Raw genomic sequence first — 26,378 nt, forward strand, 5'->3', positions numbered from 1 at the left:
TATACGACGTACGCGTATATATAAAACTTCATCTTTACTAGATTTTGACCCGCACGAGATTTTAAAAAAAAATATAATGCTATTTTCTTTTTATGTCACTATTTAGAGTTGAGCAAAAAACTCGAATTCGAAGAATCAAACCGATTACAATCCGAATAAGTAGTACTAAATCTGAACCGGAATTGATTAAATATCCGAATATTCAAAATTTTGGTATTTGAAGAACTGGAACCTAATCCGATCCGAACCGAAATATTTTGGGTATCCAAAATAGATTTATATACTTATATATATTAATTATTTTTAGATTTAATATATATAAAAACATCCAGAATATATATGATACTTTTAAGTTCACATAAATGTTTGAAAATATTTACAAATAGTTAAATGTAAATATCTTAAATAGTTAAAAAAATACTAAAAACTCAAAAAATACTTAAATAATTATTAATTATCTATCCAAATATTTAAACCAAACTTATTTAAATTGGTTATCCAAATCCGAACCAAATCCTCAAAGATCTGAACTGAATATCCCAAAAAGACCCGAGAACGAACCCGAACGCCCACCCCTAATCACTATTATATATCTTATATGTGTCATTATAGGTTACAAAATATTTGTTATCATATAATTAATTGTATTTTATACGTACCATCAAATAAGTTTTCTTATAATTAATAATATTTTATACGTACAATCATATAAATAATCACATATATTATATTTTAAAATTTAATGTGAAATATAAAAACCATAATTTAAGTTGGTGTTTGAAGTTGAACTTTGTATTGTATTTTTATTATATATATTGAAAACATTTTTATAATAGTTATTGGAAAATATGTTAGTAAAAATCAAATTTTGAATATATATATATATTTTTTTTTTTTTTTTGAATGAATTTTTTATATAAATTAATTTTAAATTATTATTTTGATTTGAATATATATATCAAGTAACATAGACCCATTACTTTTTAATATAATGGACTTCCAATTTTTTTAGTAGCATAAGCCCATTTTTTTTTCTAACTTAGTGCTATCCATGTTTCTAAATAGTACTATTTTTTTTTAGCTACTATTCATATTGCCAAACAATCCCAATGTGTACTTCAACTTCAACTTTAATGTTAGCAGGTGCGCAGGTGTATATTTTGAAAAATATGTTGATATTTGTTTTTCATGTAATTATTAGGGTTTTACAAAATGAATCCAAGGAATAGAATCGATACCGATATGAAAATATAGTACCAAACCCGAACATAAATTGATTAAATATTCAAATTATTCGAAATTTTGTTATTTAGAAAACCAAATCTGATCCGAACCGAAGTATTCGGGTACCCGAATTTATCTAAAAATAGATTTATATACTTATATATATATTAATTATTTTTAGATTTAACGTATATAAAACATTAAGAATGGTACTTTTAAATTGGTTTAAATACTTGAATATATATATATATATATATAGTCAAAAGTAAATATCTGCAATAGTTAAAGTATACTCAAATCACCAAAAATACTTAAAATAATTATTGATTTCGTATCCAAAATTTTAAATCAAGCCAATTGATATGTTAAGCTTAGGTATTCTGACATATGTTATTCAAATTTATAGGTAATATATTATTTTATTTATAGATTTTGAGAAATTTAAAATAGATAATGATTTAAAACTTTAAAAATAATTTAAATGGGTTATCCAAACGCGAATCAAACCCGCAAAGATCCGTATCAAACTCAAACCAAAATTTAGAAATATCCTAACAGGGCTTAAATCTTTGACCCTGAAAACCCTAAACACAAACCGATCAGAACCAAACCCGTATTGGTGCCCGAAATCCCATCCCTATTCATTATTATATATCGTATACTGTCATCATATAATTAATCGTATTTTATACGTACCATCATATAAGTAATCATATAATTAATAGTATTTTATACGTACCATCATATAAATAATTACATATATCTATCTTATTAAAACTTAATATGAAATATAAAAACCATAATTTGAGTTGGTATTTCAAATTGGGCTTTGTATTGTATTTTTATTATATATATTGACAACATTTTTTTATAATGGTTATTGAAAAATAGTTTAGTAAAAATCCATTTTTGAATATATGTATTATTTTTTAATCAATTTTTGATATAAATCAAATTTAAATTATTATTTTGATTTGAAATATGTGTATAAATTTTAAATTTTGTTTTATGGTTAGTTTAGAAAAGAAAAAGTTTTTTGCAATTAGATTGACCAATTTTCGTATATTTTAAATCTGGACCAAATAGATAGTTTCTTATAATATGATGGACTTTTAATTTTTCTTAATAACATAAGCCCATTATTTTTTTTCTTAATACTACTATCCTTGTTTCTAAACAAAATTAATTTTTTAAAAGATTACAATTCATGTTTCCAAACACTCTAAATTTTTTTAATAGTCTTATTCAAATCTCCAAACACTCCAATTTTGTACTTGAGTTTTAATAAGATAGATAAAGGTAGAAATAATATTAAGTTAACAAGTTATTAACTAAGGAAATGTCGTCATCATGTAGCGTATATGAGATGTATATGCCGTCGACTTATCCTAATTTGAACTCGAATAATGGTAAGTCGACTACACTAATACACATCATTAGCTACGAGAAATTTTTGGGTTTCACCCCTTTGGGTGAACCTCAACCAATAGTATTTGACTATTTGATATTTGATATCTTTTAAAAAAGAAAATAAAATTGAATATCCAAATTAGATTATATTTAAAAAATAAAATAATAAAAATAGTTACAAAAAATAAATTAATTAATATTGTTAACTCTTCAGCAAAATACTAAACTCTATACTCTAAATCCTAAACCATAAACCCTAAACGTTAAACCTTAAACTTTGGATAAATTCTAAACCGTTGAAAAATCTTAAACCCTAAATCATACATTAAAAACTAAATTTTAATAACACTAAATCCTAAATCCTAATCACTAAACCCTAAACCCTTGGGTAAACTCTGAACCTTTGGATAAATAAGAACTTTAGGGTTTAATTTTAAATATTTTTGATTTAGAGTTTATGATTTATCCAAGGGTTCAGGGTTTATCCAAGGGTTTAAGGTTTATCCAAGGATTTAGGGTTTAGTGATTAGGGTTTAGGGTTTAGTGTTATTAAGATTTAGTTTTTAATGTATGATTTAGGGTTTAAAATTTTCCAATGGTTTACGGTTTATCCAAGATTTAAAGTTTATAATTTAGGGTTTGAAGTTTAGGATTTAAGTTATAGGATTTAGTATTTTACTAACGGTTTAACAATATTTATTTATTTATTTTTTGTCACTATTTTTATGTATTTTTATTGTTTTATTTTAAAAATATAATCTTATTTAGAAATTTAATTTTGTTTTCTTTTTTAAAAGATATCAAATATCAAATATTCAATCTAGAGGTTCACCCTAAGAATTTCTCATTAGCTACAAACCAAATTGAAAACATTTTCTTATATATTTCTAAGTAATATAGTAATTATTGTCGGTTTGATATGTTAGTATTTTATACAAAGGCGAAAATCTAAGAACAAACAATTAAAGTTAACTAATCATTACACACGCTATCTCAAAGTCGACTGACTTTAATATAACAATGACCACGGTCAGATTCACAATGTATATTTAACCGTTCTCATTATCCAACATGATTCATCCAATTTACACTTTTTTCACAAATAAAAACTCCCCCTTTGCTTCCCGTTATTTATATACTCTCTTGATCATACAGAAATGAATAGAAAATACTTGGATCGAAGATCATATTCATGGTCTGGACAATCAAGACCATACATATGCGATTTTTGCGAGAGAGGTTTCTCCAACGCACAAGCTTTAGGAGGGCACATGAACATCCACAGAAAAGATAGGGCAAAACTGCGGGAAGCGAACTTAAAGGAAGATAATCCTGAAGACTCCATATGCACCAATTCAAGAACCAGGTTCGAGCAAGTTCCGATTGAATTGCCTTTCTTCGTTGACACGGTAAGTCCTACAAGAAAAGAAAACAATAGTAAAAGTGGAAACTATTTGGGAGATGAAGAAGAGAAGAAGATGAGGTCGTTATTTCAAAAAGCTTTGTCCAAAAGTGCAGAAGTGATAGACCTTGAGCTTCGTCTAGGATTAGATCCTTATAAGAAATCACCAAGTAAGTAGTTATGTGAATATATAGTTTAGTCACCAAAATATATATATGTAATATGTGGATATTTTTTTGTTCGTTTGATTTGATTAGTTGTTGATTTGTTAATATTGCACTAAAATTCTAACTTTGTATGTACGTAACGGTATATGGTTTTGATGCGTTTTGTAAAATACTATATGATTAACTAAGGCTTAAGCATTTTGTTTTAAATTCTGAAACACAAATTCAAGATACTAAGCAAATATGCTTTTTTTTTTTGCATATAACAATTTTCACTAACGATTGGACCTTAAGTTAAATGTACTATATAGCATTTAACAAAATATTAGAGCCTAGCAAGTATGTTGATCGAAAAATATAGCAAACGTGACGCTACCATACATAGTTTTTTTTAACTCTGCCTTCTCAAGAGGGACCTCCATTTTTGGTCGATGAGAATGTAGTTGGAGCTGAAGGTGGTAGTAGTTTATTGATGATAATGGAGTATTCACAGGACTAGAGTCAATAGATGCATATTCCCGAAAAAAAACTAAAGAGGATGGTTAATAAAACTGAGTCAAAAGATGCAAGAAATGCAGTGAACTAATCGAGACCGAAGAGGTCGAGATGGCCGCCGACCTATCAAGTAGGGATCATTTGAGAGCCTTGTTTAGCTCTTTCTTTGCTCTCGTCATTTATTTCACAATTAATCTACTACAGTTCTATTTTGAGTCACAGTTTGTAATTTCCTTTTGCAATTTCAACTCAAAACCTTTTATAAAAAGTGAAAAACATAAAAGAAGAGGAGCTCTATTTTTATAAAAGCATATAATGTTCTTAGAATCTGCCCAAATGCATGGCATGTTTTTGTGTGTTATGTTAGTGGTGCTGAAGCTTGAACATCAAGTTCATAGATTTTGTAAACCCAATCTGAAAAATGTGATAAAATCAAATCAAATACACATTACGCAAAATAATAATTAAAATATATAGTTATAATAGTTTTACTCTTTGTCAGGCGCACACCGAGGCATCTCTCTTACGCAGTAGTGCTGCTTCTCATACAAGTTGGAATATAAAACACCTTGCTCCATCTCTCTTTCTCTCCAGCCTCCATCCTCCACCTACTCATTGATTCGAAACCAGAAACAAAACCTTAACAACGAAAAAAACAGAAAGATATTCGATATATATATATATATATATATGAGAATATAAATTCATACACTGATGCAGAGAGAATAAGGAGAGCATGAGTATAATGATGGAGCTAACTGCAATGATTTCATGGTTTGGTGAAGCGTTTACTTATGGTTCTCTAAGAAATAAACGAACACAAAAGGATTTATGTAGAGACACCAGTAAGGTGAGACTAAGTGTGATTAGTTATTTTTTAAATGGTACATGTCCAAAATTGCAATTAAAAGTTGCAAGTAAAATGCGATTAGTAACCGTGTCACCAATAAGTAGCTGTATTAGTTTTGCGGTTTTGTTTCAAAACGTTGTAATGAAAAGCTTCGTATCAATTTTGTGTATGTTATAACCCTAGAAACCGTGATCTTTACATCAGAATCCTGAAATAATTATTCAGTTTTGCAAGAAAACCGTTTAATAGAAATTTCAAGTCACAGTCTCGTATAAATATATGGTGATCACAATAATGTGGCCAAATTGTGAAATTACGTATTGCCGAAAGGTTGCATAATTATATTTAGAAACAAATATCACAGCAATCTACTTTGCTTTGGACGTTGTGATACGCCAAAGAGCATCAAGTCTAACTTGCGTTTAAAGCAACCACCTGAAGAATTGGGTTGAAAACAACAATATATCATCTTAATTGACTACAAAGAAAAAAAACTCTAAAATCAAGGATCAAGAAATCAGAATAATCTAGACACTTAGATATTCGACATAGTCAAAGTGACAGGGAGCCACTCATACAAATCACCTTCAGTTGTCCTGACAATGAAAAAAATTGTGTGTTTATGTGCTTAGACGATTCGTATAAGTTTTGTGAAAAAAAATCCAACATAAAATTAGTTAGTTCTGCAAAATTTAAACACTACGTGCTAAGAACAGATATTATCAACGGCTGGTCCCAAGCACAGGGAAGGATTGGTGTGCCTGAACTATTTCTGATTAATCCAAAAAAAAAAAAATGGAAGGACAAAAATATAAAAATTAGCTTAAAAAGCAGGAGGTAGAGACGCAGACTAGTGTGGCCTGAGTGTGGATGCAGGATGACTGGATCTGTAACATATTCCATAACAAATCCAAGATCCAAGGTCAGGTATACATATATATAACGAATCAGAACCAAGTTTTGACAAAAGAAATTAAATTAAAACACTGGAACGTCCTTCCACTACTTTTTAATGTAACAGCTAGGAGAAAAAACAAAACAAGGAAAACAAAACAAGAAAAAACAAAACCAGATCACTCAACCTCCATCAGCAATATACAGACTCATTGATAGGGAAATGTGCAACACCATAACTGCTAGGAGGAACAGGAAGCAATTCCAAGACCTCATGGCCAAGTGGATGCACTAACTTCATCCAAATTTTGTTATTACCTTGTTTTTATCTTTTTTTGCCAAAGTGTAACATAAATTAGATTTACTATGTTTGTAAATCTAACTTTCATTAATATGATATTTACCTTTTAGCAAAAAAAAAAAAAAAAAAAAACAAAGAGTGTCATAATTAGTACAATATTATATGTTGGAAGGCACGAGGCTCCACTTAATATGGATGGACAGCCAAAAGTCAGTAAGATTAAGATTTAAGGATCTAAGATTCTGTTTTTATATGTCAAATGATTCTAGAGAACTATGACTTTGCTACCTTATTTAAGACACGGTTTAAGGATTCTAAGATCTCTGACTTTGCTACCTTACCTAAGACGGTATAAGGATGCTAGAGATCTATGTTTAAGAATTGCGTTTGAAAAACTAACCTAAGTTACACTTGTTTTCGGGTATATACCATAGGATGTGTTGACGTAGTTGACAAGTACGTTCGAAGATCCATTTTGAATTTAATTTGTTCATCATTTTAAAAAGTATACTCTAATACTATTGAGTTACAGTCCAACGTTTGAACTGAGTTTTGTTTATAAAAAGTCTCATTACCACTACGGCACTACCAGACATGATTACACCGAAGGTTAGCTTAGTCAATTTATGCTTAGGTTAATTTGGCACTGTGCCACTTTATAGCAGGCCAGTTGGCTACTGAATATAGAAGTATAAAGAAATATATTCCTGGGAACTCACGCCACGTCGCAGGAGGTTTTGTCCCGTTGCTACAGCAAATCTTTGGTCAATTTAGTTTCACAAAAAACATTACAAAACTAGCTAACTGTCTATACATAATCATGTAGTTGCTCAAAAAAATACATAATAATTTTTAAATAATCCATCAGAAAGATAGATTTTTTAGTATTTTCACACATATTAAAAAACACATTAAATTACCATAATAAATGTATTGTTTTCTATAATTTTCAATTTTCAATAATTTTTAACCAATAGTAATTCAATAAAGTCAATTAATTTTTTTTAAAGTTTACAATGTTCTCATAGAAAACACAAAAAATACTTCTTTCAGAAACAAATTTTTTTTCTAAAAAATCTATCATTAAAGAACAGAGTGAGTATTTGAATAGATATTCTAAACATTTCTCATGAATTTTCCATTTATATTATATTTATAAGGTCTTGGGATTCAAATGACACATTTGCTTCAAAATTTTTGAAAGATGATATATAAATTTTATAGCTTTCAAATTATATAAAACTAATTAAAACCTATGATAAATATTTATAACTCCTTAAATCTATGATTTCCTCACAAATTGCCAAATTAATGTTTAATATTATACACGCACGAAAATACATACGTTTTTTTTGGTAAATGAACACGTATACATACATATGCATGCAATAATAAAAACGTCTTCCACATGACTTCTACTCATGAACTATTTGTTTAAGAAGTTACAAAAAAAAGTACGGTATTTGTTTAAGAAGTAAACAAATCAGAATTTTGTGCAAATTCGAGATATCTGAACGCAGCTTTTAATGTACCATGATGCAATGGGAACATTGAAATAATCTATTCGTTTCACTAACTGACAAAATAAAAATACAGGTGTTATCATTATTTCTTCTTAAAAGAAAAATCAGAAATCATAGTACGCAGCTCATATACATACCTTCTACACCCTGAGAAAGCACCTGCCCATAAAAAAATGGAGTTTCCATGGCTCTTCCTCACCCCATTCACACTTTGTCTACTACTCTCATTCTCTTCTACTGCTGAATCTTTCAAACGATGCCCTAACTGTGGCTCCACCCGAGTTCCATACCCGCTAAGCACAGGACCCGGTTGTGGTGATCCGGATTACAAGATCCGGTGTGACATCCGCGGTTCCCTATGGTTTGATACCCTCAACGGATCAACCAATCCGATCAAACTCATTGACCCATCAGGCCAACGGTTTGTCCTTGCTCCACCCGGGTTCGAACCCAACACATGTGTATCAGTCGATATCAAGAGCCACGGTATTCAGCTAGACCCAACCCTTCCTTTCAATGTAAGTAGTAGTAACACAGTTATAATCATGAACTGTACGAAAGACGGCCTAGATGGATACATCTCTCAAGGTTTCAACTGTTCAGATAATAGCTTGTGCCACAAGTTTCTAAATGAGAATCCTGAGGCACGAGGCAAGTGTAGAGGAGTGACATCGTGCTGCTGGTATAAGACCGGTGCATCAGTTAATACTTATAAAGTTTATAGGGCTAGGACAGAGAAGTGTACAGCTTATCAGAGTTTTATGAATTTGGATCTGACGATGCCGGTTAGCAAATGGGGCGAACCGGCCGTGGAGATACTATGGGAAGCTCCGAGAGAGCCGGTTTGTAAGATACCGGGAGATTGTACGGGTTTGGTTAATTCTGTTTGTTCGGTTGATCCAAAGAGTTTGGGACAGAAGAGATGTTTATGCAAGAAAGGGTTACAATGGGACGCGGTCAACGCAGTATGTGAAGGTCCGGTTTTGATATATGACTTCTGATTTATTGAGATTTAAGTCTTCTTTTTTATTTACTAAAAGCAAAATTAAAATTTGTTTAATTTAGTCAAGAGGTGCTCAAACGGAAAGAAGTGCAAGCGACGGAGCAATTTACCTTTAATCGGAGGTAAATACGAGTTCTCTAATTGCATTATGATCCGATCCCTGGGTACATATTCAGATTCGTATAATTTTTTTTGGGTTTTGGATGCATATTAATTCAGGTATTAAGTTTTGTATATATTCTAGACTGAAATCAAATATATTATAATTTTGTCTAATATTTATATTGGTTCCGAACTTATTTCAGATTTAGTTAATAACTAGGTGATTCTCCCGCAGTCAGCCACGAAAATAAAAAATTTAAAATAAACAAATTATAGTATTGAAAAATATTTGGTTTTGCATGTTTATAGGTTTTAAGTAAAATTTTCATTTGTTTGTATGATAAAAATTGTATTAAGTATCTTTTTGTTCTAAACTTAATCAGATATGTGATTTGCAATATAATGTTTTATATTAGTTTAACTATTCGTCACGGTATGTTGATTTGCATCTATTATTTTAAATTGATGATGTTTTTTTTTGTTTTAATCAGGTTAAAAGTTGGTTTAGTAGTAGGTAGTTCAGTTTATACTCTTATATTTGTAAATATATATTATAAAATTTTGTAAATATATATTATAAAATTTTGTATAGTTTGATATATGTTATTTTGAAAATTTGAAAACAATAAATATTAAACCAGATATACATTAATAAACATAATTTGTAGTATTTTGAAAATTATTAAACATGTATAAATTTATATATAATATATAATTTATAATAATTGGTTGCTTTAGTTATTCATATTTTGATTGGTTTTGCTATTTATATTTTGGTATTGGGTTATATCATAATTTTTTTTTGTTATAATTAGACTAAAATAAGAATAATACTGTTAATTATACTTTGTTTAGTTTTTCCTTTGGTTGATAAATAAATATAAATATATATATGTATTATTTTATATATGTATTTCAATAAAATATATGGCTATATTTTATAAATTTATAGATATTTCCTTTTTGTTTATGATTTTTGGACAAATAAAAAGAAAAATAATTTATTTTTGTATATAATCTATCTTTTTACATTTTGTAAATATTTAATTGTATTTTATGTGCTATTGTAAAAAGGAAATTTAAGCTAAAAGTTAAGTTAAAAATTTAGTTAGTGCAAAAACAAAAATTTAGTTAAATTTTATCAAGAAAAAATGAAATAAAAATAGTTGTTATTAATGGAAATTATATATAATATTTTTAGATGTTATTATAGGCTTTAAATGTAAAAGTTTGATATATTTTTATATTAAAGTTATTATTTTTTACCTTCTATTTCTTTTTATTTATATAAAATAAATTCGTTTTTATTAAATTACATACTTTAAATATAAGATTGATATATATTTATATTTAATTAAGATATTGCCTTTTCTATTAAATTCTTTTTTGATTTGTATAAATTTAAATCGTTTTTATTAAATTTATAAAAAACTATATGTTTATATGAAATATATCGCCTTTTCAAAATAAGGTGATTTGGAAACAAATATAAAAAAAAGAAAAAGTTAAATAAAAATGTTAATAATGTCATTACAATAATTAACTTAATTCAGTAAGGTTATTATTGTAATTAACTATTCTAAAAATTAATATAAAATCGACGAAACTGATTTTTCAAATGATATTATGGAGATATTTTGAGTTGGGTAATCAAGTTAATTATTTAGATTTCAAATACAGTAAGTTTAGCTAGTTTTTGAATTTAAGAATTTTCAACTTTTCTGATATTCGTTCAGGTTTGAACCGGACAATTCAATAATCCACATGTCTCGAAATACCGTCCTAAAAAAATCATTCTTGTTATAAATTAAGCATTGAAATGATCATCCACTTCTTTACCAAACTCAAGCACTATGATCATCCACTCCTTTACCAACTCAAGCACTATGATCATCTACTCATCAAGCATTATGATCACCCACTCATTTACCAAATTAAGCACTATCTTTGTTATTTTATGTATTGTTGTTCACTATAAATACCATCACTCATCTCACTCTTTTGTACACCATAAACAAGAACAAGAGTTTATAATCAAAGAACCATTACATCTTCTTCTTCTTCCTTATAATAAACTCTCTCCCTTATACTAGTGTTATTTGCTTCCTACGGGTATTAAATTCTACTCTTATTTAAATTTCTCGATACTATAAATTATAAGTTATTTCATAACACGTTATCAGCACGATCACTCTGCGATTCGGTAAAATTTATTTGTATCATTTATACCCTGTTATAATGGTCGGTATACCGCCTCTACTATTATTTATATCATGTTATAATGGCCGGAATACCGCCTATATTATTTACTAGTAATTTAATTTATTTATTGGTCGGTCGAGCCGCCTTATATCCTGTTAATTATTTATTGGTCGGCCGAGCCGCCTTATATCCTGTTTATTATTTATTGGTCGGCCGAGCCGCCTTATATCCTGTTTATTATTTATTGGTCGGCCGAGCCGCCTTATATTCTGTTTATTATTAATTGGTCGGCCGAGCCGCCGTATAATTTATTTGATATTATGCATTGATCGGCTGAGCCGTCGCATGATTTATTGTCATATAACATAAATATTTCATTGTCATAATTTTTCACTTTTATGAAATTTTATAGATTTGATTGACCGTTTAATACGATATTTTCGGACTAATTTTTGGTGCACTCGATTTAACCCCAACGGTCACAAAGAATTTTTTTCAAAAATTTCCTCTTTCTCCAACGGTCATGAACAGTAATTTTCATCTATAAATACAACTCATTTTCACTTCATTTCATCATCCAAAACATTTCATCTTCTCTCAAAAATTTCAAAATCGCTCTCCTCCGATTTTTCAAGAAAGATGATTCGCGCACTTTTGTTTTTATGTGCCATTTTTATTTGTGTTTCTATTTATGGTTTATTCGATGGAGAATTTACTCCGAGTGAATTTAAGATGATTATCGGTTTAATTTTCTTTACATCGCTTCTCCTTGTAATTGCTTGTATGATTAATGTAAACGGTTTTTAAATTATGAAGTTCATAATAAATGGTTCATTTTAAAATTGCGAAATTCTAAATATATATATATGTATATATAGTCATTTTAGACAATGATATATATATATATATATATATATCAACGCTTGTCTATATGTAAGAATAATAGTTATTTGATGAATTAAATTTTGCTTATTATACTTTAATATGCTTCATGGTTTAATGGTATTAAGGAAACATACTTTATGATTCATGGTCTAACATCATAAAAGAAATTATTTGTAATCGGTTAGTTTTGTGGTCGATTAGTCTTTGGTCTAATATCATAAAAGAATTTGGATTATATGTTGATATTTACTAATGTAATGGCCATGTTTATATGAGCAAAAATTTAAAGTTTTCAGGATTGTGTATTCTCTCGGAAAGATATGTACAAGTTATCAGCCAATTCAGAAACGTGAACAGCTGAAACTTTCATCGCCGATATACTTCTGTTTATAAGATAAGTATTTTTATGCTTTATATACAAGTTTAACAAACTTGATTAGATAAATCAATGCACATGAAGTTGGCAGTGATATAAATTTGTTCATTAAATTGATTGATAGGTTAAACTTTGTTAAAAAGCATGAGAGTAATAATATAGTCTATATAATAATTACTATGAAAGTTTTATTTATTTTCTGATATAATAAGACACCTTTGTTAATACATATTTATATATATTTGAAATATTTTGATTTTATTACCATTTATATTGAGGATTTTAAGTTTAAAGCTTGACTCTAAAAGATCCATAAGTTTTGGAAGATAATATATATAAAAAATGTATTATCACCTGAAGTGATTACCTAAAGCTCATTTTGTATTTTGCATTTAAAGATTACAAGACCTGAAGTCGGTAAATAAAGCCAACTATGTTGGATGTTAAGTTTAAAAGTAAAATTTCTTCAAGAAATTGTTTTATGATGCATATATATTGAAAAAATATCTATTGATAAATCACGTCTAGTTGATTATGATTCATTCTCCTGAAGAGAATATGACATTTAAAAACTCATAAATTGTGGTTTTAGACGTGAGCATAAATGAGGTCAAGGTCCAAAGAGTTTCTTTATAGAACTCATACTCTCACTTAAAGTTGAGAAAATAAACATGGTAATAAAGAAAAGAAATTATGAATTCATCTGAAGATGAAAGAAAATTTATTGTGTGTACAATACAAGGTAGTAAAACTTATAGAATGCTTAAAAAGAGGATATATATGATGCTCCAGAAGTATACATAGTATTACTGCACATAAAAATTTAATTTAAAGTTCTTAAGAATGCAATTTAAAGTTCTTAAGGTATTGTATTTTTATAAGTATCAAAAGTTAAAAGGATCTACGAAAAATACATAACCCATGTAGGATATGTTGTTGATTAAGAAAATGAGATACATTCGAGATTGATAAACCTGTAGTATTATACTCTCGAGGGGAAGAGTTAAAGAATCTCACTTTTTATGATAAGTCAAACATCCAGAAGATTATGTTTACACTAAAACTAAGATTAATGAATTTTTCTCAAAGTAAATCCGTAAGATTTTGAGACACTTATGTTGAGACAATAAGCAAACGAAATGATATATACATTTCAATCAGAAATAATTCTCAAAGCAGTATAAGTATTTTAGAGAAAATATCTACAGCCTCTTATATATTGTACTACACAAAGATTAGTATAATGAAGATAAATGTATAGTAAACTAGAAGTTTACATTTGGCATGAATCAGTTAGACCATTTTGGTTCATTAATAATGCGAATATATACTTAAAGGTCATATGCATAGTCATATAAGAACCAGAAGATTCTTCCGAATGATTTGACATATGTTGCTTACCCATAAGATAAAAGGGTAATATGGTTTTCACCAGCCAAAATAAGATATTGGCATAAATAACGAAGATGTTAGTGGACTGATCACCCACTATGCATTTTTATAATATTGGTGAATTCACTTCTTAAAGTCTTTAACGACTATAGCACATTCACTGAGATAAGTGCTAAACATTTTGAGCAACATTGGATCGCATCAAGCCAATAAATATTCACTAGTTCTCCCCATCATTGGTATAGAATCAGAAACCAATCATTTTCATCTAAGAATGTTGGATGTTGCTCCGCCACAGAGCTTCAAATGAAGATGTGTTTTCAAATGAGGTTGGAAATATATGTTGGATATAAATCTCTATTGACACTTAAGAATCCAGAGCCATCCCCGAAAACTATAAGTAAGGCTATACATGAATTCTAAAAGTGAGTTAGTACTTCCAACATAAGGGGGAGAAAATAAACAGCTGGAAAAGAAAATAAGTTGAAATGAATTATCATTGATCCTCGGGCTAAACACAATGTGAAATAGAAGTCCAAAAGATAATTCATTTCAAAACTTACTAAAGCAGTTGCCAGACACGACCCATATAAATATAGTGATCAAGTCACATATACCAGCTGTAAATGCTCCAATAAGAATAAATGTTCTACAAGAACAATATCAAACTGCTAGTCACGCCTGCAGCGTGGTAGACAGATTGGTTCCCAAGATAAATCCTCGTAAATGAAAAGGAGCATATATTGATAATGGTCAAAACGAGGCAATATAGTTTTGTATGATCTCCAGAAGAGAAATTAAACATGACTGACGAAAATTCAGGTACCTGAGACAAATGAAGAGATCTCAATAAGTTATGTCATGTATGAAACAAAATGGAACCGATAAGAAAATTGACGTCGATGATATTATACATGCAAAGTAGCAGTTGATATAATAAATGAGAAAGAGGATCATGAAAGAAAGTCTATTGAAAAGTGTACACAAAGAAATGATTGGCCAAATCAGAAAGATGCAATAGACAAAGATATAAACTTCTTGTGAAATAGAGAAGTATTTGGACCAGTAGTCCATACACTAAAAGGTGTAAAACAAGTGAGATGTAAATGAACCGTTGCACACAAAGAAGGATCAATATGAAATTAATTGTGAAGAGACATAATTTCATGTGGTAGATGCAACTAGTTTCAAGTTCCTTATAGTCTGGTAATAAAGGAAGAACTTGAATAAAACAATCCACTTGAAAAATGTTAATCCCTGAAAGTATAATCCATGAAGGATTGATGATATCAAAATCATGTTCCCGGGAACTCTGCATATTCGATCGAATTGAAACAAACTATTTTATGGGATATATGAAATATTATAAGGTTAACAAATGTATCCATTTGTATTTATCAAGAGATTATAAATCAATAGAATCATGATTTGAATATAATCAAAACTCCTGAAGAGTTATAGAAAAATTATATTTTGGAAGAAAACTCTTGACAATACTATATTGTTTTATGTATTCTAAACTGGAGATCTAAAACTGAGATGTTATCATAAAGATCCTTAAAGTATTTTATTTAAGACGCTCGTATATGTTTGGTCCTGAAATACCATACGTAAGAGTGTTATTTAAGAAAATTATTAATCTTTTTCATTACTGAAAGATGTAATTTCATATGAAAAGAAAGAAAATCATAATAGTAACTTCTATAGTTACAAATGAATAATTCGTATGTACGAGACGAATTTCTATACGATTATATGTAAGAAATTTGGTTTGAAATCCAAATAGACCAATAAACTATTGTCTAAGTCAAAAGAGAATTATGGACAAGAAGTCTAAAGGACCTAGATATCATAATAGAAATGAATAGAGTTTATTCTCTTAAGCTTAATTCTCTGAAGAGAGTTGATTGGAATGCATATCCTGAAGATATTGTTTCCAGGGAAAGAAATATGATAGTAAGTGTGGTTGTACTCTTTTTCCTTATCATGGTTTTTTTTTTATCCCATTGGGTTTTTCCATGACAAGGTTTTAACGAGGCAACAAAGAACATACAAAAGATAGACAACCAAAGAGAATGTTACAATTTGAGAGATGAAAATCTATCATTGTTCTAAAGGTTCTATGACTACTCATTCGAGGGGGAGCTTACGTAGTTGTACTCTTTTTACTTTTACTACGGTTTTTCCCATTGGGTTTTCCATGACTAGGTTTTTAACGAGGCACCACGTAATACAAGATGGATGATCAAGGGGGAGTGTTATAAATTAAGCATTGAAATGATCATCCACTTCTTTACCAAACTCAAGCACTATGATCATCCACTCCTTTACCAACTCAAGCACTATGATCATCTACTCATCAAGCATTATGATCACCCACTCATTTACCAAATTAAGCACTATCTTTGTTATTTTATGTATTGTTGTTCACTATAAATACCATCACTCATCTCACTCTTTTGTACACCATAAACAAGAACAAGAGTTTATAATCAAAGAACCATTACATCTTCTTCTTCTTCCTTATAATAAACTCTCTCCCTTATACTAGTGTTATTTGCTTCCTACGGGTATTAAATTCTACTCTTATTTAAATTTCTCGATACTATAAATTATAAGTTATTTCATAACAATTCTGAAATTTTTATAGACAGGATTAGTTACAGATTCGGTTTTTTTTTGGTTCACATTCGGTTCTCGTTCTCGGGTTCTATTAAAAATGCTTAGTCCTATGATTAACGGGTCAGATTCGGTTTGTTGATACGCGAAGTACTTTGGTTGAAGCTAACCTGTAGAAAAGAAACAAACAACAGAATTCAGATTCAAGCCGGTACGGTTCGATTTGGTTTGATGTAACTGATTCGGTTTAGTTATTGAACAGGTTTGGCCGGAGGTGTGGGTGTGTTATTGATCGCGGGAGGCGTAATGAAGATCATAATCTCGAAGCAGAATCGGGTCGTCGCCGGAAGCCAATCGTGGGCGAGCATAAGGAAACTCCACCGACACCTCTTAAGCACCAACAGCGCCGGACTCGACAGGATCTTCTCCGGCAAAGAAATCGTCAAAGCGACGAACAACTTCTCCAAATCCAACCTCCTCGGCTTCGGCGGATTCGGCGAGGTTTTCAAAGGCGATCTCGACGACGGGACAACAGTCGCCGTGAAGCGAGCCAAGCTCGGGAACGAGAAGAGCATATACCAGATCGTCAACGAGGTTCAGATCCTCTGCCAAGTAAGCCACAAGAATCTCGTGAAGCTACTCGGATGCTGCATCGAGTTGGATATGCCGATTCTCGTTTACGAATACGTCCCTAACGGAACGTTGCACGAGCACGTCTACTCTAACGGAACGTACGAGCCGTTACCGTGGCGGCGCCGTTTAATGATCGCTCACCAGACGGCGCAGGGAGTTGCTTACCTCCACTCATCCGCCTCCCCGCCGATTTACCACAGAGACGTGAAGCTGAGCAACATTCTCCTCGACGAGAATCTCGACGTTAAGGTAGCAGACTTCGGGTTATCGAGATTGGGCGTGAGCGATGTGAGCCACGTGACGACGTGCGCGCAAGGGACGTTAGGGTATTTGGATCCGGAGTACTATCTTAACTTCCAGTTGACGGACAAGAGTGACGTGTACAGCTTCGGCGTGGTGTTGTTCGAGCTGTTGACTTGTAAGAAGGCGATTGATTTTAACCGGGATGAGGAAGACGTGAATCTTGTGGTGTTTTTGAGGAAGGCGTTGAGGGAAGGGAGGTTGGAGGAGATGATTGATCCGTTGATGTTGAAAGGAGCGACGGAGGTGGAGATGGAGAGTATGAAGGAGCTTGGTGTTCTTGCCGAGCGGTGCGTGAAGGAGACGAGGCAGAGCCGGCCAACGATGAAAGCTGCTGCCAAGGAGATTGAAAGTATTTTAAATGGACTTTTGCTTCTGCGCCGTGAATGATATAATTCGAATTTTTGAAAAAAAATTGTAAAACGAAGTTTCTTTGTGTTGTCGTTTAAGAATTTCGTACATAGTATGAGATGACAAGATAGAGTGTCTTCTTACGAAATGTGAATTTGATCTAGTAGATGATCTAATCTCACGTGACTCATGGTGCTAAAGTATCACTAAATTTTTGTTTCTTCTGGTCAATGTACATAGATCAAGTGATATGAGCTTTTAAGAAAACACTGATGGTTGTTCATATGAAGCTAAAATGTTATATGTCATCACAACGAGCTACAAGATGTTCTCGACAGTTCAAGAAACTAAACCGAGGCATAGATCCAAAATGAGACATGAAACGAAACTGCGATTTGAACCCAAGTGACGAAAGAAAGCGCAACCGCTACTTCATACCTAAGACAGTCATGGACATCGCAATACTTGATATCTCTAGCGTATAAGACTACAACTCCTGCTGATGAACATGCAGCTGCAAGAGATAAAATTGCAGTCACCTGCGTTTCAACAAGAAAACAATTCAACCGTTTGTAAAGATTTAGAGAGTCCAACAAGAAGCAGCTTCTATACCAAATCGCCACCGATGAATAAGCTAACTGCGGTTAGGTGTTGGAGGTTTTTCTTGTACCTCAGAGCATAAACATTAACACATGCGAGCCAAAAGCTCCACAGCATTTGAAGACACATTGAAGCAATCAAGTAGCTGAAACCAAAAGAGGTCAGTTTCTTTCTTAATTTGAAATCCGACATCTAAGCCAACATAACCGAATCAAGACTTAGAAGAAACGAAAAAACATACGAGAAAGCTGTGCGTTTATAGAAGTCCTTCGCAGAGAGCATAACGACCATTGATGCGGCGGCAGAAGTACATTGTCCGATTCTAAGTAAAAGGCCACACACCGTTCCTGGTCTTCCGATAATCTTCTTCATCTCAGTCTTTTTTTGTCTTCCCAACTCAGAAAATTCCGATGAATCAGAGAGGAAATCGAGGCGTTAGCAAGAAACCTTAGCTTTTAATGATCGACACTTTTTTTTTACGCAACCCTAGCTTTTACGAACGCTAGAAGATGATCGGCACCTTTTACGAATGATCGACACCTATAGATAAGAGTTTCCGAAATTGCTCTAGATTCGATTATAAGCTTCTTCGCCCCGTCTTTCTTCTTTTGACATTTACTCTTTTTTTTTTTTAAGCTTGCTTTTAAGTTCTTGAGCTAGTCGATGTGGAATACGAGGTCGCGCGCCTGACTAATTTTTGTTTTGCTTTTTGTTGGTTTGGTTATTTTGGATTTTCGATTTTTCATATGATGGTGTAAGTAGTAGATTCCCAGTTCGGTTAGAAATTAGAATCATTGTGGGATTCAAATCAAATTTCAACTATTCGTTCGAGTTCTAATTTAAAATTTAATTCTTTTTTAGTTAATCAAATATTTATTCAAAATAAATATTTTTTGAATATTTACCCAGATTTTATTTTGTATTTTTATTATGAACTTTAAAATATTTATGGTTTTATTCCGGTTCTGTTCAGATATAAATTAATTTTAGTTTATTTTGGTATTTCCATTGAATTTTAAACAGTTGTAATTACTAATTAGTGGGTTAATTAGGCAAGAGGTCACTCTGTAATAGATAACTTAGAAAATGCACCCTTAGTATTCATCCACGTGTGTGTAATCTGGCCTCTGTACGAACAAATCTCACGATTTTCCCGCTCTATCGATCTGGTTAACCCCAGAAGAACCGAGATCTATAATCGCAATCCTAAAGCTCTGCGTCTCTAACAATGGCGAACGATATCGGATCCTTCGAACTCAACACCGGAGCAAAGATCCCATCCGTCGGTCTCGGAACATGGCAGGCCGCTCCTGGCGTCGTGGGAGACGCCGTCGCCGCCGCTGTGAAGGTTCGTCTCAGAATTTTTAGTGATTGAATTGAAGATCCGTTTCAGGAGTATAACTAACTATCGAAACATTATCTTTCTGGTTTCGCAGATTGGGTATCAGCATATTGATTGTGCTTCCAGATATGGCAACGAAGCTGAGGTAAATCCATTATATGCCTCACCGATCTGAGTTTGTGTTATCTTCTAAACATTACATTAGGTATCTGTTGAGCTTAGTCTGTGATGGCGTTTTAGGTTCCATTATCTTCTAGATTATTGAGGTTCATGGACTATAGTGTATGCTATATAGTATGGTATGATCATCCTTATAGAGTTATAGGATTGTCTTGTTAACTAGCTTTAAAGTGTGTTGGCTTCATTGTGTTATTCGATACTGATAAGGCCCTTTTGGAACTGCAGATTGGGAAAGTTCTGAAGAAGTTGTTTGAAGATGGCGTAGTGAAGCGTGAGAAGCTGTTCATCACGTCAAAGATCTGGTATTTTGTTCATAGCTTACGTATTTTCAGTTTCCTTTGCGTCTGTTTAGCCTCTAGCTTTGATTATGTCGTGACAGGTTGACTGAGCTTGACCCACCGGATGTTCCTGAGGCATTGAACAGAACTCTACAGGATCTGCGGCTCGATTATGTCGACCTGTATCTAGTAAGCATCTGCTTCTCTGGAACTCTTATTATGCTCTCGTATACTTCATTTGAGATTTTATTTGGTCTTTCTTTTCAGATTCACTGGCCTGTTCGGTTGAAGAAAGGCAGTGTTGAGTTTAAGCCAGAGAACATTATGCCTATCGATATTCCTAGCACATGGAATGCAATGGAAGCACTGTATGACTCAGGCAAGGCACGAGCCATTGGGGTAAGCAACTTCTCTACAAAGAAACTCTCGGATCTCGTGGAGGTTGCTCGGGTTCCTCCAGCGGTAAACCAGGTGGAATGTCACCCTTCATGGCAACAACATAAGCTTCATGAGTTCTGCAAGTCCAAAGGGATTCACTTGTCAGTAAGTTTGAACCACCCAACATTGTCCAAAATCATTACAGTCTCTCAAGGGAAAGGAATCAGAAATCTTCAGTTTCATACACGCGTGAGAGTGTTTGATTGTTGCAGGGGTATTCGCCATTGGGTTCTCCAGGAACAACGTGGGTGAAAGCAGATGTTCTAAAGAGCCCGGTCCTGGAAACGGTGGCTAAAGAAATCGGTAAGTCTCCTGCGCAAACCGCGCTTCGATGGGGTGTTCAAATGGGTCATAGTGTGCTTCCCAAAAGCACAAATGAAGCGAGGATCAGGGAGAACTTCGATGTACTGGGATGGTCAATTCCAAAAGAAATGTTTGACAAGTTTTCTCAGATAGAACAGGCAAGTAAAACCACAACCACATCTCTTCTGCATAATTGTGATTCAACGAAGAGTCTAAATATTGGTTTTTTGTTGTTGTTGTATTAACTGCGCAGGCTAGGTTGGTCCAAGGTACATCGTTCGTTCATGAGACTATGAGTCCTTACAAGACACTTGAAGAGCTTTGGGATGGTGAAATATGATTCAAAAATGTGTTTTTGTTGAATTTCAATGCTTAACCATAACTATTTCCTCCTTTTTCTATATGACTGGTTTTCCCGCTACCACCCGCAAACGCAGCTTTTGCGGTTGGTAGCGGTTGTTGGCGTTTTGCAACAATCGCTCAAACCGCTCCAAATCGCTCTAAACCTCATAAATTCAAAAGTTGGTTCCAGCTAGCGTTTGCGGTTGCGGGAGGATAAATTTTTTTTTTTTTTTCTAAAACAATTTAAATACAAAAATAAAAATATTTAATAAAAAATTTAAATTAGAATTATAAAAATACTAAAATATGTCTATTATATTTTAATTAATATTATAAAACTTTAAAATGAAAATATTTTCTAATTAAAAGTTTAAACTATAACTTTCTAAATATAAATTTTATATTTATTATAATATTATTATTTTTGATATTTTATAATGATATAAAATGTAAATATTGTTAATTTATTATTTAACCGCTGTTGCGTTTGGTAGTTAACCAGTCATAAGTATCCCGCAAACGCACCAATTTCTAACCGCAGAACCAGTCGTATAAATCTCTTAAAACCGCTAGAAACCGCAACCACCCGCATCCGCAACCGCAACCGCTGCGGTTGAACCAGCCAGGCCTTTAATCGATGGCAATAATACGCAACACAAGTTCACAATTTCCCGTTGCAAATCCTGACACTGATTTGTGTAGCAGTTCTCTTGTGTGTAGAAAATAAAAATGTAGTTGAACTGTAGGACTGATTAAAATGCCACCAAAACGTAATTATTTTTCATAAATCATTAAACAAAGATACGAGTTCGCAGAAAGAGAAAACTCAATAATGAAACATGGCAAAAACAACAAGTAGCAACAGCTTATAGATTCTATGTCTCTATCTATCTCACTGTTGTTTGGTTTCGACTTTCTTCTTCTGCCAGAGCCTGTCGACGCCACTGTCTGCGTCTCCCTGCAATTTCAGCCAAATGGTTAACAGACAAACACAATAATCATATTACACTTTGATAAAACAATTGCGAAAGATCAATACTAGCATTAAAAGGAGGAGAGATATGACAAACCTGAGCACGGACGAATCCGCAAAGAGCAAGAGTGGTGAACTGGCCAGTGTAGATACCGTCGGCGTCAAGATGACCAATGTTAAGCTGAACAGAGGCGTGATCCTTTGAGGTGATCAATCTGTTTGTCGCCGAGCTACAAAATTAGCCAACCAAAAAGAATAAGCTAAAGATTAATCAAAACAGCCAACATTGTGTAGAAAAAAAAATAAAACAGCTTACCATTTCCTCGGAATGTAAAGCTCAGTGACGACTCCTTCCTCGTTCTGCATGATTTTAAGCTTGGAAAATTCGATCTGATCATTAAGGAAAAAAAAAAGGTCTGATGAGCAATAGAATATCGTCTTCAAATATAGAAAGATTCGCTAGAAACAGATGCACATTGGTGTGAAGAGTAATCTTAAGCTTCTAACAGAGGTCATCCAGAGTAAATAGATAAACATTCTACAATGAGTAATTTACAGCCAGCTATAAATCATACGGACCGACTTCTGAAATCAATATGGCAATGATTCCGATCGTTTCACGGTAAAAATGACAGGAAGGAGGATATTAAGGGCCTAAGAAGATAACCTGAGCGGAAGAAGATTCTAAAACGGAGAGAGCAGTGCGGCGGCGATGGAAAAATTGACTGAGAAGCAATTTATGTTATTTATAGTCGCGGGCTGTTAGGGTTTTGGTTTATATGAAATGATTGTTATTGACTGTTATACCCTTAATATGTAACCGAACCGAACGGAGCTAAATACAAGATACTTTCGGTTTATTAGTAATCCGAATGAGAACGTAAAAGTTGAATTAAACAAAAATATTACGGTTCCAGCTAATATCGAATGAACTGAACCGCATAACAGTCTCTATAGCAGCAATTAGCATCCAACTAACTTCATTAGTTTGCGCTCATTTGTCACAGAACGTGGAACATATAAAATGAAATAAACAAGTAGCTCCATCCTAATTACAAGATTATAACGCTTAATTTTCTCGTACAATTTTTATTCCAAAAAATAGTTTTGTTGACAAAGTTGTCTCACTAACAATGATACACATACAAATCTGGACGAAGCAAAACTGATGTTTACAAGTTTCTTCTTTGTTTCGTAATACAATGAGGAATTCATATCCTCCATGTGATTTCTTACATCATAAACCTCTCATCAAACTGGAGATGGAGACACGTCAATAAACAGCGGTAAGAAACCAAAAAACATCAATCTAGTGATTTGTCACTGTAAAACTTAAAGAACTCACACAAGAATCACTTCATCAAAAGCTTAACCAAAACCTCAAACTTGTTTTCATGTCCCAAAACTGCGGTCTCCAGCGTCTCCAAGCCCAGGGATTATGAACCTAATCCCATTATAAACGTATAAAGGACCTTATAACTCCTTACCATATGCTAGTTTTCTTACAGAAAATCAAGAATCCAGTAATGGAAAGCCAAACTTTCAAAACTCCAGCCTGACTTACCCCTTTTCATTGACTTGAGGATCGATAATTCCAGTATACACATGAAGCCTGGAATGTTGCAAACAATAACCAAAACAGTTAAGTAAAGCCCCCGCCAGGTTTCAAACAAGTTAAAGAGTCAAATCTTTCGGTATTGATACCCTGGATATTTCTCATTAAGCTTAGATAGTGCAGGAGGTGCAGCAACCGCACAAATCTGTAATCATGGAGATACAGGATAAAGCATAATATATGTTATTCTACAGCCAACATGTTTATATATGCTTACCACTTTGATTTGCTGAACAGACAAACCACGTTCCTTCAACAGATCCATCGCCGCAACTATGGTACCGCCTGAAATACAAACAAACCCATGTTGTAACGCATAGAGAAACATTCGGTATTACATCTGAGGCGCATCAAAACACTAACTATACTTGTTCTACTATGATGGTGGCTACATTGCAATTTTTTTACAAGATTTCCTAACCTGTAGCAAGCATTGGATCCACCAAAAACACTCGAGAATTTTCGGGAAATTCGTCAGGCAACCTGATGAACATGTATCAAATCTGTCACCATATAGACGCTTCAGTCCTAACAACACAATGATGTGGATAAGTTCTTACTTGTTTAGATACACAGAAGGCAAAAGTGTTTCCTCGTCCCGGCTTATTCCTGGTAAGAAAGGACATGAGAAGCTATAGATTAAACGTTCTTTTGACATCTTATCTTCAGGCAACAGATAGTAAGTATATTTTTACCTAAGTGATATATTTTATTTGCAGGCAAAACTGTTGACGCGTGTTCCGCAAGAGCAAGACCAGCTCTTAAAATCGGAACAACCTACACAGAGTCACAAAAGCCAAAGAACAAGAAATGTCTTAATAATATCTTTGGATTGAGAAGAAAAATACTGAAAACAAGAGAGTCTCAGGGAAGAGACAAACCGCTATAGGCTCTCTAGGATCAATGAATTCAACAGAAGCAGCACCCATTGGAGACATTATTTCTCCAACAACAGTTGGCTTTTACACATCACATAAGTGAAAGAAAAAAAAAAATCAAGAAACAATAAAGCAAACATAACAAAGAAAAGAGAGATGTCACCAGCCATTCTCGAGATGCTTCATACATCAATAGCCTCCCTAGTTCAGCGATTGCACTCCCTAAAAGAAGAATGCTCAAAAGAACTCAGATTTAAAAGAAAGACACATACTTTACTGTAGCAAACAGAAAACATGTCTCTGAATACTCATTTCCAAACGCAGACAACCAAACAGTGGTAGAATCTCCACTAACACTCAAAACACTAATCTTATATACTCACTGAAAATGGGACTAGGAGTTTGGTCGTTTCTCAGGACAGAGATCCAGTGTTTGATCAAAGGATGTGGTGGCACGAAGACCTGAAAGACCATGATTCAATTCAACTTTCCACGCAAAACTTTTATATATTAGTTCTTCTTTTTTTTTAAATACAATTATTGATCTAAGACTTTCATTCATTAATTATATTCTTTTTTTTTTTTTTTATCATCAACCTAAAACAACAGACTCAGTATACCAAACTGGAGGCTCCCCATCTATATTCTCTTTCATGGTGGACAATTGTAAGAACATGTTAAATTTGAATTTAAAGGTTTTTTTATTTAAAAACAATTGACAGCTACTGGTTGGTTCTAAAAATGTTTATTAATTCTCTAAATATATTAAAACAAAATCTTATTAATCGGAGTCAATTTTACCAGCATCCTATTGCTTTCGGTAATGGAGCCTTCCGACGCCGCCACTTTGGCTCTAACCGGAATACTCCGCCGGGGAACAGGCGAAGGAGAAGCACCCAGAGTCTGTAGAATTCGAAATTCGAAATCAAAATGAATATTCAGTTCGAGTGAGCATTGTTGGAATAGTGGTTGATACCTGATTGGAGGAATTAAAGGAGACGAAAGAGGAAGGAGTAGGCTTTACGCGGCCGCATTGTTGTTGTTGTCGGGGAGTTAAACGCAGCGTTTCGGTGTAACACCGGACAGCGTTACTACTAATTGAGCACGCCATTCACGGCGATGTTCGAATCTCTGGTCTTACCAGAAATTTTGGAAAGGCGATAAGAGTAATCAGCGATGGATAATTGGATAATAAACCGGCCGTCACAATCTGTACCGAATAATTTGGGGTCATAATAATTTACGATTGGGCTATATATATTTCCTTTCTTAGAAACCCATTGGGCTTTATTTCTATATG

The 26,378-nt window shown here is 32.7% G+C and overlaps 6 protein-coding genes across 7 annotated transcripts; 3 read left to right on the forward strand and 3 right to left on the reverse strand.

Moving 5' to 3' along the window:
• The first annotated feature begins 3,427 nt into the window (after positions 1-3,427).
• On the forward strand, positions 3,428-4,763 carry LOC106380372 (transcriptional regulator TAC1). Its single transcript, XM_013820135.2, has one exon. The coding sequence runs from the start codon at positions 3,792-3,794 to the stop codon at positions 4,212-4,214; it is 423 nt and encodes a 140-aa protein (XP_013675589.2). The 5' UTR covers positions 3,428-3,791; the 3' UTR covers positions 4,215-4,763.
• Positions 4,764-7,934: 3,171 nt separating this feature from the next.
• Positions 7,935-18,396, forward strand: LOC106382784 (wall-associated receptor kinase-like 15). The gene is made up of 3 exons (XM_013822844.3): positions 7,935-9,241; positions 9,332-9,391; positions 17,108-18,396. The coding sequence occupies exons 1-3, from the start codon at positions 8,440-8,442 to the stop codon at positions 18,166-18,168; spliced, it is 1,923 nt and encodes a 640-aa protein (XP_013678298.2). The 5' UTR covers positions 7,935-8,439; the 3' UTR covers positions 18,169-18,396.
• On the reverse strand, positions 18,320-19,432 carry LOC111211708 (CASP-like protein 5B2). Its single transcript, XM_022712975.2, has 3 exons — positions 18,971-19,432; positions 18,742-18,874; positions 18,320-18,668 (listed from the first exon to the last, which is right to left on the reverse strand). Exons 1-3 carry the CDS (start codon positions 19,099-19,101, stop codon positions 18,477-18,479), a joined length of 456 nt encoding a protein of 151 aa, XP_022568696.2. The 5' UTR covers positions 19,102-19,432; the 3' UTR covers positions 18,320-18,476.
• A 391-nt stretch (positions 19,433-19,823) lies between these two features.
• Positions 19,824-21,762, forward strand: LOC106382782 (aldo-keto reductase family 4 member C11). Its single transcript, XM_022708753.2, has 7 exons — positions 19,824-20,077; positions 20,166-20,216; positions 20,477-20,553; positions 20,631-20,718; positions 20,797-21,072; positions 21,180-21,428; positions 21,524-21,762. Exons 1-7 carry the CDS (start codon positions 19,958-19,960, stop codon positions 21,608-21,610), a joined length of 948 nt encoding a protein of 315 aa, XP_022564474.2. The 5' UTR covers positions 19,824-19,957; the 3' UTR covers positions 21,611-21,762.
• Positions 21,763-22,370: 608 nt separating this feature from the next.
• On the reverse strand, positions 22,371-23,424 carry LOC106382783 (40S ribosomal protein S21-2). The gene is made up of 4 exons (XM_013822843.3): positions 23,253-23,424; positions 22,902-22,975; positions 22,683-22,815; positions 22,371-22,570 (listed from the first exon to the last, which is right to left on the reverse strand). The coding sequence occupies exons 2-4, from the start codon at positions 22,949-22,951 to the stop codon at positions 22,505-22,507; spliced, it is 249 nt and encodes an 82-aa protein (XP_013678297.1). The 5' UTR covers positions 22,952-22,975; positions 23,253-23,424; the 3' UTR covers positions 22,371-22,504.
• Positions 23,425-23,736: 312 nt separating this feature from the next.
• On the reverse strand, positions 23,737-26,312 carry LOC106411964 (uracil phosphoribosyltransferase, chloroplastic). 2 transcript variants are annotated; one of them, XM_048764618.1, is made up of 13 exons: positions 26,055-26,312; positions 25,880-25,981; positions 25,462-25,540; positions 25,242-25,300; positions 25,082-25,159; positions 24,896-24,977; positions 24,761-24,809; positions 24,622-24,683; positions 24,418-24,485; positions 24,290-24,345; positions 24,150-24,197; positions 23,931-24,029; positions 23,737-23,841 (listed from the first exon to the last, which is right to left on the reverse strand). In XM_048764618.1, the coding sequence occupies exons 1-12, from the start codon at positions 26,187-26,189 to the stop codon at positions 23,978-23,980; spliced, it is 870 nt and encodes a 289-aa protein (XP_048620575.1). In that variant the 5' UTR covers positions 26,190-26,312; the 3' UTR covers positions 23,737-23,841; positions 23,931-23,977. The 2 variants fall into 2 exon arrangements, with proteins under 2 accessions (XP_048620575.1, XP_048620574.1); XM_048764617.1 differs by having other exon boundaries at positions 23,737-24,029.
• Positions 26,313-26,378: the final 66 nt, after the last annotated feature.

Source organism: Brassica napus, chromosome C8 (assembly GCF_020379485.1).
Source record: "Brassica napus cultivar Da-Ae chromosome C8, Da-Ae, whole genome shotgun sequence".
NCBI classification, from domain to species: Eukaryota; Viridiplantae; Streptophyta; class Magnoliopsida; order Brassicales; family Brassicaceae; genus Brassica; species Brassica napus.

What these genes read in the sequence shown, in the direction of transcription:
- LOC106411964 (XM_048764618.1), bottom strand. Translation starts at nt 26,189, where the DNA reads ATGGCGTGCTCAATTAGTAGTAACGCTGTCCGGTGTTACACCGAAACG. An exon ending in CCGAAAGCAATAGGATGCTG is followed by an intron (nt 25,541 to 25,879) that starts GTAAAATTGACT and finishes ATGGTCTTTCAG; the next exon opens with GTCTTCGTGCCACCACATCC. An exon ending in AAATAAAATATATCACTTAG is followed by an intron (nt 24,810 to 24,895) that starts GTAAAAATATAC and finishes CTTTCTTACCAG; the next exon opens with GAATAAGCCGGGACGAGGAA.
- LOC106380372 (XM_013820135.2), top strand. Translation starts at nt 3,792, where the DNA reads ATGAATAGAAAATACTTGGATCGAAGATCATATTCATGGTCTGGACAA.
- LOC106382782 (XM_022708753.2), top strand. Translation starts at nt 19,958, where the DNA reads ATGGCGAACGATATCGGATCCTTCGAACTCAACACCGGAGCAAAGATC. An exon ending in TTCATCACGTCAAAGATCTG is followed by an intron (nt 20,554 to 20,630) that starts GTATTTTGTTCA and finishes ATGTCGTGACAG; the next exon opens with GTTGACTGAGCTTGACCCAC. An exon ending in AGTTTTCTCAGATAGAACAG is followed by an intron (nt 21,429 to 21,523) that starts GCAAGTAAAACC and finishes TTAACTGCGCAG; the next exon opens with GCTAGGTTGGTCCAAGGTAC.
- LOC111211708 (XM_022712975.2), bottom strand. Translation starts at nt 19,101, where the DNA reads ATGAAGAAGATTATCGGAAGACCAGGAACGGTGTGTGGCCTTTTACTT. An exon ending in TATAAACGCACAGCTTTCTC is followed by an intron (nt 18,875 to 18,970) that starts GTATGTTTTTTC and finishes TTTTGGTTTCAG; the next exon opens with CTACTTGATTGCTTCAATGT. An exon ending in TATTCATCGGTGGCGATTTG is followed by an intron (nt 18,669 to 18,741) that starts GTATAGAAGCTG and finishes GTTGAAACGCAG; the next exon opens with GTGACTGCAATTTTATCTCT.
- LOC106382783 (XM_013822843.3), bottom strand. Translation starts at nt 22,951, where the DNA reads ATGCAGAACGAGGAAGGAGTCGTCACTGAGCTTTACATTCCGAGGAAA. An exon ending in CTTTACATTCCGAGGAAATG is followed by an intron (nt 22,816 to 22,901) that starts GTAAGCTGTTTT and finishes CTAATTTTGTAG; the next exon opens with CTCGGCGACAAACAGATTGA. An exon ending in GCGGATTCGTCCGTGCTCAG is followed by an intron (nt 22,571 to 22,682) that starts GTTTGTCATATC and finishes CTGAAATTGCAG; the next exon opens with GGAGACGCAGACAGTGGCGT.
- LOC106382784 (XM_013822844.3), top strand. Translation starts at nt 8,440, where the DNA reads ATGGAGTTTCCATGGCTCTTCCTCACCCCATTCACACTTTGTCTACTA. An exon ending in GGTCAACGCAGTATGTGAAG is followed by an intron (nt 9,242 to 9,331) that starts GTCCGGTTTTGA and finishes TGTTTAATTTAG; the next exon opens with TCAAGAGGTGCTCAAACGGA. An exon ending in CAATTTACCTTTAATCGGAG is followed by an intron (nt 9,392 to 17,107) that starts GTAAATACGAGT and finishes GTTATTGAACAG; the next exon opens with GTTTGGCCGGAGGTGTGGGT.